The sequence below is a fragment of the Rutidosis leptorrhynchoides genome, chromosome 4, assembly GCF_046630445.1.
Source record: "Rutidosis leptorrhynchoides isolate AG116_Rl617_1_P2 chromosome 4, CSIRO_AGI_Rlap_v1, whole genome shotgun sequence".
NCBI classification, from domain to species: domain Eukaryota; kingdom Viridiplantae; phylum Streptophyta; class Magnoliopsida; order Asterales; family Asteraceae; genus Rutidosis; species Rutidosis leptorrhynchoides.
This window is the reverse complement of record NC_092336.1, coordinates 519,900,814-519,912,410: the sequence shown is the minus strand read 5'-3', so window position 1 is coordinate 519,912,410 and position 11,597 is coordinate 519,900,814. Positions and strand designations below refer to the sequence as shown.

Sequence of the window (11,597 nt, the reverse complement as noted above, 5' to 3'; positions counted from 1 at the left end):
CTTCATAGTCCAGGATGTTTTTTTAGAACTTCACATTCGAAAAATGTAATTCTTAGGGATAGTCGTTCTCGGTATAACTGGGAGAATTTCTACGAGATTTTCAAAATACTGATTGCGGGTTTCGCCAAAGAGATAACGAGTTGCTGGTACGTCTGCTGATGATGTTGTGAAAAAGGTTCTCCGGTAACAACGTCGAAAGGACAAAGTATAAATATCGAGATTATAATAGGAGTAGTCTCACTGAGAAGTCGAAGTGGAGCTGTGACAAAATTAGCTTCTTGAAAAGGAATCGTATGATTGTTTTTGATAATGAATGATAAGGAATTCGACGCGGATACGTTTTAACTATAACTTCGGTTTCGAAAATTTTTCAGGTGCATCACTGTATGCATAAATCTTTCTTCCGTAAACGAGGTGCGGCTGGTTCAACTTCTCGATCGAGGTGTTTTCAAGAATCATGAAAAGATTTGAATGAGGATTATAATTGTCGAAGTACAAATGAGGTTTAGGATGAAATCAAGTGGCAAAATTGAAGAATTGTTTAGTTTCATATGTTATAATCAACATTTTATTTCATTTTAATTGTCCAATGTTTCTTCTTTATGCCACTTGTTGGATTTGGATAGGTAAAAAAAAATTCAAATATGAAATTTAAATGGAAATGGTTATTCTGGGGTGAACGGATACGTATATCGATGGTTGTAAGTAAAATAACAAATGACCGTTGAATCAGATTCAAGAATGTACAATATAACTTATTAATGTGAATTCTAAATATTCCTCGGGTACTACCCACCCGTTAAAATATTTTCATCATTATTAGTTTGTACGAAGGAATTTTTAATTACTATCTTTATGAAAATATACTTGCATATATATTTTCTTCAGAGATAATCATAGATTTAATGAGTCAATAAGATAATAAACTCATTTGATTTATCGTTAATTCTAGATTACATAATCTCTAAGACTTTAGAAATTACATAATCGTCATACGATACGTAAAGCGAAGATAATCGATGTAGAACGATATATAGAACGAAGATCATACTCGAAGTACAGATATTGAGTCGTGTGATGTTGATATTCGAGATACAGATTGTGATGTTGAGATTTTGGGGGTGACAAGAGTACTGTCGGCGTTGATGATGGTGGTATAGATTATGCTGCTGGTGCTGCTGCTGGTGTTTGTAACCTTCGCACCGTATTTTCTAAAGCCACTACCCGAGCGCGAAGCTCGTTGACTTCTTCTATTATACCGGGATGATTGACGGTTGGAACGAGCGAATGAACAAGATTCGAAATATGGGATAGTATGTAATCATGACGAGATACTCTAGAAATGAGCGAGAAAATGGTGTTTCGAATAGGTTCACCGGTAAGTGCTTCAGGTTCATCGTTAAGAGGACAATTTGGTGGATGGAATGGATCACCTTCTTCTTGCCTCCAGAGATTTAGTATATTACGAACCCATCCCCAATTCATCCAAAATAGATGATGGGAAATTGGTTGATCCATTCCGGTGACGCTGTTCTCGGAGCTCGAATGGAAATCCATATCGGCGTAGCTATCGAAGTCGGAGGAATTCGAACTGGATGAAGAATCCATCTTGTATAGTCGGAGAAGTGAATTTTTGGTTTGGAATAGATTATAGGAGTTGGGTTTGGTACTCTTCAATACATAATTTACATATGTATATATAATATCAAAATCCCATGAATTACGGAGAATCTTTGAAATACGTCAGGCAATGTCTATAGTAACAGATACGCTAAGATATGAATTTTGTCTATACACTATCGATGCACTAAATGCAGTAAGACGTGTCTAGACTTAAGAATGATAAGCAGGCAGTTCCCTAAGGATGATAAGCAGATGATTTCCGACTAGGATTGATAACCAAAACTTTTGACAGGCAGACACGGTCAAAGTCCAGACTCACTTAATGTATCCTAACAACTACTAGTTAGACACACTAATGCAAGGCCTGGTTCGCTAAGACCAACGCTCTGATACCAACTGAAAGGATCCGAAACTAATCATCCGGACATCGTCCATATAGATTAAAAACGAATTACAATAGTTGATAACATCGCGAGGTACTTGACCTCTATATGATACATTTTACAAACGTTGCATTTATTTCTTAAAGGCAATCTATTATTACATCGAGAGTTGACATATTAGCCTAACATTTTATAACAACCAAATGATCTAATCTGCCATTTTCATAACAATAGTCTTTAATGAACTTCAATGACTCGAATGCAACGTCCTTGTATCATAGCTTAAATGGTCCCAAGTAGTATCCTTAACATGAGCTAATGCACAGCGGAAGACTTAATTCGTACCTGAGAATAACATGCTTTAAAACGTCAACATAAAGTTGGTGAGATATATAGGTTTGATGCTAGCAGCGTTATAACAATGGACCACAAGATTTCGTATATAATCATTTCAATAAAAATATTCTAAGTGGTTGAGCACTTGGTAACCATACTTAACATTTAATCACGTCGCATATTCCCTTTAATATGAAATCTTACTACACCGTACCAAGGTGTAGTCGCAAAACGAAGTACTGTGCAACCGTTGAATACTGGTCGTCCAGTCCGGTTGGGGTTGTCAGGCCCGATAGATCTATCAACAGGATTCGCGTTTACAATACCGCTGTAAATAACAGTTACCAAGCTACAGGGAAGTATGCCAGTGGTACAACTCAACGTAGAATATATTTTTCAGTTACTTGTGTCCATAACGTAAAACATAAAATACATGTATTCTCATCCCGAAATATTTAGAGTTTAAAAGTGGGACTATATACTCACTGTTGTCTCGAAGATATATATATTTTTGACTTGGTCTTCCGGTTGATATCACGAACCTATCCATATATAATATATCAATATATTTTCATTTTAAACAAACATCTCGTATATATATTTATAATACTTTTAATACTTTGAATAATTCCTTAGTCCGTAGTTAGCGTTTCGATGTTAGTAATTCAATTTTAATGGTTCATTTTTAGATGTTTAATATACCCGCAATAAATAAACCCCCAACGAAATAAATAAAACTCCCATAAAACCCCATCGTATATGTGTTGGTCGAGATTAATCTTGACCCATGGTACCGGTGTTGTCAAATGACGTGTTGCGTACATAAAGTACCGGTGTTGTCAAATGACGTGTTGCGTACAATCATGGGATCTTATGATTAATCTTCTCGTGTTGTTTACGGGTGATCCTGAACCATATGAAATTGAATTATGAGTACATATATATAAAATATCATGTTATCTTAGAAATATGTGTTTTATATCTTTGTTTTCCAATTGATCCCGTAGTTGAAATGATCTAGGATAACCAATTTTGTTTCGGTCATAGTTTCTTCGTTACAAGTCCGTTTTCGTTGATTCAAATTGCCATCTTCTTGGATCGAGTTCTTCTTTAAGACTATGAACTGTAAATACCTTGGTTTGTATTCAAAATCATACGGCATAAGTGAAACATTAGTGAAACATATGAAGTTAAACATTTTGTTACAAAAAAAAATCATTTAATGACCATTTTTCTAAAAATACTTATACTTTGAAAAACCAAGTTTTACCTTATTAAATTAGCATATATTTAAGTTATATTACAGGTCTTGAAGTATTTTAAAAGTTAAGTTAGAAGGATCTATTTAGTTTGCAAACAAGTTTGAAAACATTCAAACTATGTTCTTGTTGTTAAACTTTTGTACCACAAAATAAGATAGCTATATATATATGAATCGAACAGGGTTATGAACATAGATTCTACCTCAAGTTCCTTGGATAAGTTTGCTGTAAAAGAGGAGTAAGAAGCTAGAATCAAAAGGGTGATAGAAGTGGATGAAAGATTGGAAGTAAGTTGGTGTTCTTGGAAGGTTTTCTTGAAGTGTTTTTGTATGGTTTTCTTATGGTGTTTATGTAAGGTTTTTGAAGCTAGATCTTCTTAGAACTTTACTGAATTGTTGAAGGTGTTTAAGGGTTATAAGTGTGTGTGTTTTAGCTAGGAGATTGAAGTATTAAATGAATCAAAATGATGATACATATATACTCCTAAAAATGTGATCTTTAAGGATAACATGACAAAATTTTAGTTTGTAATCTTATGTATTTGTCAAACAATAATACAAAAGCAATTACCTTATACCTAGGGTAGTAACAAGGGCTGGTTAGGTGGTGATTTGATGTGTATATACCAATAGTAAATACGTATAGAAGCTAGGTATGATACGAGTACAAATACTCTAGATATACGTATAGAAATTTTGTGAAAAATGGAATGAGGATTCAAATATAGCTATCTTTTGTGAATACACTTATATGATTTTATGTATTTAAGTCTTAAAAGTGAGTAAATACATTACTTATACGATATATGTATAAACATTATAAGTCTTAAGTATTTATGTCAAATAACGTTACGTATAGTTATCGTTTTGAAAACTTAAGTTAGTAGTTTCAAAATATACTTATAACTTATAGTTTTTGATACAAAATAAGATATTAAAACATTCATTAATCATGTTAAATATGTATATATACATATATATACGCAAACGTATAATTATCATATATTGTATAGTTCGTGATATCGTCGGTCAAACTAGACGGTCAAACGTTGTGTAAAACTCTTTTCGGAAATATAAATCTCGACAATTTGGATTACTTATCATGTTGGTAAGTTTTAATTTATGTAAATATTAATCTTATAAGTATAGAACGATCGAAAAAAAATGCGGGTCAACTTTAGGGTTTTTGCTTATCGTGTCGGAACCATATAGAGATTAGAGTTTAAATTTGGTCGGAAATTTCCGGGTCGTTACAGTCATCCACACGCAGGTGATGCGTCATTCAGCACTATACTCAACAAACAGTAGCCAACTGGACCCAACCACAACTAGGTTGACCTCTCTGAGCTGAACCTAACAGATCAAGGTTCCAACAACAATAACTTGTGCACATACAACCAGTCAACTACTACTACAGATAACTAATACTACTAAAAGCATGGCAACCTTAACTGCAATCAACTGTACAACATAACTACTAATCATGGCAATTATCAACAATATAAACATAGTAGCGCAACTTGCCACTCTATACTACACCAAGAGATAATCCCACTCAACGAATACCAGCAACTAGCTCAGATAATCTATCACTGAGCTTCTTCCTTATCCTTATCACCTGAACATAAGACAAATCAAGTTAGTTTCTGTCTGTTAGCAAAAACATCACAATACAGCAAATCAGTAACAAAAGTGTCACTAACAATCCACCTAACACTTATGCATTTTCAGAATTTACATCCTGATTATCATAAGTCACGCGGACAACATAACGACTAGAAAACAGCCAATTAAACAACACAAGTCTGCACTGATCTGTATCTGTATGGTTGCACATGCATCCGTACGGTCGCAAGTCCATCCGTACGGTTGCACACTCACTGGCCGGTTGCACCAACACCACTGCATCTGTACGGTTACACATGCACCCGTACGGTTACACCGTGTACCCGTGCGGTTGCAAGCTGCAACCGTACGATTGTATTCATCGAGCAGCAGCAGCAGAAACTGACGGGTTTCAAACCAAAATCACCCAATCTCGATTTCTAAACGTTTTGACACTGAACAAAGCTTAGAAAACGTTTATAACAACTAAGTGAACATAAACCATAACGTTTTACACTAAATCAATATCAAAATCAACCAATTTGACATCAAAACCCACTTTGATAAAAACCTAACTAAAAACCCATTCAATCTCATATTACAACACGAAAATGAATGATTCATACATTGTTATGACCATGAAATCAGTAGCAACTGATTACACAACACAATTTAAACACGAAATCGAGATCTAAGAGATTAGGGTTTCAAGAGAGTGAAAGTTAGGTACGGAGTATAATTTGGAAGCTTCAAGAAAAATGATAGAAAGGAGCTGGTACTTGCTTTTATATCTGTGTAAAACACAATACCCCATCACACACGGGTATTTATCAGTTATCTGATATCTTTTGTACTTAATTTGACTGCCCTAACAGAGTCCAAATTAAACAAACGAACTTGTTCTGTGACCCTTGTCACAAACTGGTCTGAACTAAACAACTAAATAATTACAAACATATAATTATTAAACTAACATACAACACACCCAAGGTCAAAAAGGTCATTTCAACTAGGCCCGGTAACAGGATGTTACAAAAAGCCTCTCCGTTAGTGATTTTTTCTCGGTTGCGTATGGTAGCTGCAAGGAGGTATCAATCATATATTCAAGTGAAACTTATTGATCAAGGTGGTATTACGGGCTACATATTTCGACTGTCATGGTCTTAATGTGTATGTTGGGATTTCACTCCATTGTTATTGTTTATTTAAGCTTTCAATCTTCAATGATGTATTGTATTTTGTAGGCTTGTAAAGCTTCTATCGTTGTACTTTGTATTTGGTAGTCTTCATTGTTTTTAATGAAGCTACATGTATAAATATAAAAATTTTCTTTCGCCGAAAAAATAAATGAGTTGGACTCGGTGTGAAACCGCCATCTCCATTTTCCAAGCAAGATCCAATATTTAGACCCCATCTTCAAAAGGTAATGACACTTTATCTCATCCAACCCAAGAAATTTTTTTCTCGGAATTAATCCCACCTCAAAAAAAATTCCTTCTCACACGCTCTTATTCTTTAACAACACACGACGGGCACGAAAGATTGAGAAATAATACAAAAGAAGATATTTAAAACTTTCACAAGAGTCAACCTTCCGTCAAAACAGATCCCTCTTACTTTCCCATCCTAGAGTGTGTTGTTGAACTTTTCTAAAATCTGTTTCCAATCCACAAGTTTCTTCATAGTTACATTAATTTAATTTAATGAACAATTAAAATTAAATTGCGACCGACTGAGTACTAGAAATCAATGCCGATCGTCACCAATGAAATTTGCACCACTGGATATACCTACCTACTACTACTGGCCATGGCCAGTTTCCTGTTTCATAAATAAATTACATTAAAACTTTGAAAAACACACTAGACTAGTTGGTCATTAAGATGGAGATTTTAATAGGAACAACTGCAGAAAACAAACAAATCGTATTGAAAAACTACATCCACGGATCGCCACTAGAAACAGACTTGGAATTAAAACATGGAAATCAAATAAAATTGGAAGCACCAAAAGGGTCCAATTGTGTTTTAATGAAGAACTATTATTTGTCATGTGATCCGTACATGCGGGGTCGTATGCAAGATTTTCAGCGATCCTATGTCCCTCCTTTCTCCCCTGGTTCCGTAAGCTTCCATTTATATTTAGTTATTTATTTATTTTTTAATCTTTATTATTTTAGTCTTCTCTTTTTAATTCTATTTTTGTTTGGTACCCGACACAAATCCGGCGTGATATGATAACGGTTTGTGGAAACTTATGGACTTCTAGTTTGGATCCAAGACTCCAAGTTCAATATCCATAGAGTACATTTGGTGCATTGCCTTTAAAAAATCAAACAGTTTGTGGGTCAAAAGTATCTAACCCGGACACAGTCTTCATACCCTGATACCCCTTTTGGGTAAATGGGTCAAATGAGTTGGCATGATGTTTTTGGATTGAATTCGGGTTGGTCCGTTGGTTTTGGGTGTAATGAGTCAAAGTTAAAGGACTAAATGTAGTTTGAGGGGTCGACCCATTAAGTCGATACTTGACCTGAGTCCTGCCCCAAAAATTAAACGGGTTGGAGAGGTCCGGTTTAATGGGTTGACATGTTGAGCTGAGTTATATTTACTTGATTTACACTCAGTCATTGTTGATACCTATTTCCGGCTAGCTGCTAACAAGTATCAGTACAACACTATAACTATTTTGTAATGAAATTTGCAGGCAATAGAGGGGTTTGGGGTGTCAAAAGTGGTGGATTCTGATGACCCAAATTTCAAAAGAGGGGACTTTGTTGCAGGCATTACAAATTGGGAAGAGTACACTCTAATCCATAAAACTCATCAGTTGAGGAAAATTCAAAAAGATGATGAAATTCCTATTTCTTACCATGTTGGTCTTCTTGGTATGTGTCATATCTGTTACTAGACCAAAAAGGTTTTCTTTGTTAGGTTGCCTGGGAGACCAATTTTTTTTTTTTTTTTTTACTCAGATGCAATTTAGTGCATACAATTGATCAATTTTCAAATACTATTATACCTAGTTCTTTTATCAATATTGTTGTATTATAATTTTGAATGAAAAGTCTGAAAAAACATAATACAGGTATGCCAGGGTTTACAGCTTATGCTGGATTTTACGAAGTTTGCGAGCCTAAGAAAGGAGACTACGTTTATGTATCTGCAGCTTCTGGAGCAGTTGGACAGCTTGTTGGTCAACTTGCTCGGTTACATGGATGCTATGTCGTGGGAAGCGCTGGCACAAGCCAGAAAGTATGTATAATAAGCACCCTCTTCTTCATTAGACAAGCTACGTGTTTGCTAAAAAATAATAAAAAAAAAAACTAGAGTAGCAATAAGAGTCGGGTCAAAAGAGTGGACTTTTCTGTTATGGGTCAACACACGTATAGTTTTTTACTTTTTCGAAACCTGACCCAAAACACTTCTGTTTTCAACAAATCTGGTGTACTAACTTTTCTTTCGTGATAAAACGGTTTCTCAGTTTTATACTTTAAAGGTTGTGTGACTTTCGTCTGGTTCAACATAATAGACTCATTTAGGATTATAAGGGTTGAAATTTCGTACTCACAAACAAAACATTGGGACAGAAGAAGGAAACATTGTCGATCATGCACAAATGTTCAAAAGAGGTCATAATGTTTCTGTTTTAAATGTGTTCGGTACTTTCTGAATCTAACATGAGGGGCGGTACCTACCATATGTTGAGTGGTAGCATGAGACCCCAGTGAAATACGCGATGTAGTGGATTTTTTTTTGGATTTTTAACTAGTAACATCAGTGAATATTGTAAACTTTTTTGAGTGACACCTTTGAAATAAACCATCTAGTAGACAAAAATTTGAGGTTTTAACCAGTGACACCAATGACTACCATTCCTAGATCCGCCACTACATAGAGACGTAACTCAAACATTTATTAACACGCGACCTGAATTAGGTGGAACTTTTGAAGAATAGGCTTGGGTTTAATGAAGCCTTCAACTACAAAGATGAAATAGACCTCGAGGCAGCTTTGGCCAGGTAATACCTAACAGCTTATGAGTTCATATAGCTTGCGTTTTAGATGTCGTCTTTGTAGTTAACACGACATATTCTGTAACAGGTACTTCCCTCAGGGTATTGACATATATTTTGATAATGTGGGTGGAGCCATGCTTGATGCAGCGCTCGGGAACATGAGGGCCCATGGTCGTGTAGCCATTTGTGGGATGGTTTCTCAAAAAAGTCGAACTGATACACAAACTTTTCGAAACATGTTTGCTGTTATATCAAAACGTATAACAATTAAGGGTTTTCTTCAAAGTGATTTTATAGATTTATACCCCCGGTTTTTGGAGGATGTTACCTCTTACTACAAGCAGGGTAAGATTGTGTATTTAGAAGACATTATTGATGGTCTTGAAAATGCTCCGGCTGCCTTTGTTAGGCTATTTTCCGGCAAGAATGTAGGTAAGCAAGTGATCCGTTTGGCAAGCGAGTAAATTCGATCTCCTTCTCTCTGTTCGGATTTATTTAAAATCTGTTTCATTTCAATAATATGTGAGAGAATTGTATCATGTTGTAAACTAAAGTGTTTGATTTACACGAAAAGACCTTTAAATTCTATATCAATTCCATCATATACAACGTATACTCGTCTATTAACCACTTATGGAATGGTTATTTCAAATCGCAAATTGAATAATAGTCTTTGACAAATTCAACTTTAAAATCAATTAATTGGGATTTGATAGTCTCAACACGTTAGTTATAATGAAAAAGTAGTCGCCTCTTATTGCAACAAAATGTGACTATTAGATTATTCTGCATATTTTCTTTCTAATTGTTTATAACTAGCAAAAGTGACCCGCGCGATCCCGCGTGGTCTTTCGGGTTGCATATCATAGTTGTTGTAAAAAACGTTTTGCTACGGTTGTGTTTGGATACAAGAGGTTAGTACCTAGTATATATAATGATTTGTTTTTTGAAAGACGTCCGTTTCGCGTATAGTTAGTTGCGTTGGGTTCGCAAGATTATTTCGAGTTGAATGGTGGTGTCGAAAAAATTTAACGCGCGTCGAGCGAGAAGATATGCTACGTTAAAAATTGGGGTGGAGTTTATTAATTAAAATGATGAAATGACGGTTTATACCCCTCTTTTGGAGGTTGGAATTGCAAATTGTTCAAAGTTTGGGGGTGGGATTTGTTTTTTTGGCCTTGTCGTTTTGTTTTGGGATTTTGGCCAAAACGACCAAATCCCTCATGGGATTTAGTGTATATATATATTGTCGTTTTGTTTTGGGATTTTGGCCAAAACGACCAAATCCCTCATGGGATTGTGGGATTTGGTATGTATAGGGTAATAGGGTAATTTATCAAATAATCTAATTTACCAAACACTTACACAACTTGTTATTAATTTATTGCGTTATTAAAACAGCATAATAAATTCAAACATTAATAATGTACGATATATTTTGTTACAACTTATTATTTGATTATAATTATTTAAAACGCATAATCAAAACCTCGTAATCATATAGACCGCGTCGTTAAATAACGTTCAATCACATTATCTTTTTCGAGCGACTTCTTCTTCGTTCACTTTTGCGGCGAACAGGCAACGATTTCATGTGATATTGCATGGGATCTGGGACCGGGTGTATGGGTTGCATCCTTGATTCGTCCATACGGTTTGAAGGTTTTATGTTAGCTCCGCTGTGTTTGACTACAGTGCCTCACTACCGATTTCTTTCTTCGTGTTGATGAAGCTGTTGGTGGCCGCTAGCAGTTGCTGGTAGCCTATGATGGTGCTGGTGGTGGTTGGTGGTTGGTTGTCGTTGACGATTGCCGATGTATTTTGACCGTTATCGGTTGGCCGATGAAGTCTGAGGGTTTCTTATATAAAAAAGAAAATAAAAATAAAATTAAAAGCTCTGAAAATTGGTAGAGATGGCCTTTTTTCTTTACGATTCGATTTCCGCATCCTGTATGTTTGATAGCCGTTTCGTTCATTCCATTTAGCTAGTCGTCGAGTCTATTTGGGTGGGATCGATGTTGTTTCAGAGGTTGTCGTTTTGACTGCGAAAAATTAATGTACGCCAGGGTGATCTCTCAGGGTCCTTTGTCCGCTCGAACGATGATTGGTACTTAACCGGTGGGCTCGGTGTTTCTCTAGATAAGCAATTTGGATTGGATGTGGGGTTTATCGGCTACGAGAGACTACCTTGGCTTGCAGGTCTCAGGTTAGTGTTCTTGGGCTTGGGTTGCCCGGTGAACCGTTTTGTTTTGCGGTTTTTTTAGGAGTGGCGGATGCAGAGGTACGATACGCAGTTGGGTTTATATGTAATTTTTCACTACCACTCGTTTATACGACACTTTAGGGCCAAGGGGCCCAAGGTATTCGGTAC

General features: G+C 35.7%; 1 protein-coding gene across 1 annotated transcript; it reads left to right on the top strand.

Annotated features, from left to right (window-relative positions):
• Positions 1-6,824: 6,824 nt before the first annotated feature.
• Positions 6,825-9,830, top strand: LOC139844889 (2-alkenal reductase (NADP(+)-dependent)). The gene is made up of 5 exons (XM_071835111.1): positions 6,825-7,331; positions 7,915-8,095; positions 8,296-8,462; positions 9,147-9,229; positions 9,312-9,830. Exons 1-5 carry the CDS (start codon positions 7,092-7,094, stop codon positions 9,688-9,690), a joined length of 1,050 nt encoding a protein of 349 aa, XP_071691212.1. The 5' UTR covers positions 6,825-7,091; the 3' UTR covers positions 9,691-9,830.
• The last annotated feature ends 1,767 nt before the right edge of the window (positions 9,831-11,597 follow it).

What these genes read in the sequence shown, in the direction of transcription:
- LOC139844889 (XM_071835111.1), top strand. Translation starts at nt 7,092, where the DNA reads ATGGAGATTTTAATAGGAACAACTGCAGAAAACAAACAAATCGTATTG. An exon ending in CTCCTTTCTCCCCTGGTTCC is followed by an intron (nt 7,332 to 7,914) that starts GTAAGCTTCCAT and finishes TGAAATTTGCAG; the next exon opens with GCAATAGAGGGGTTTGGGGT. An exon ending in TTACCATGTTGGTCTTCTTG is followed by an intron (nt 8,096 to 8,295) that starts GTATGTGTCATA and finishes AACATAATACAG; the next exon opens with GTATGCCAGGGTTTACAGCT.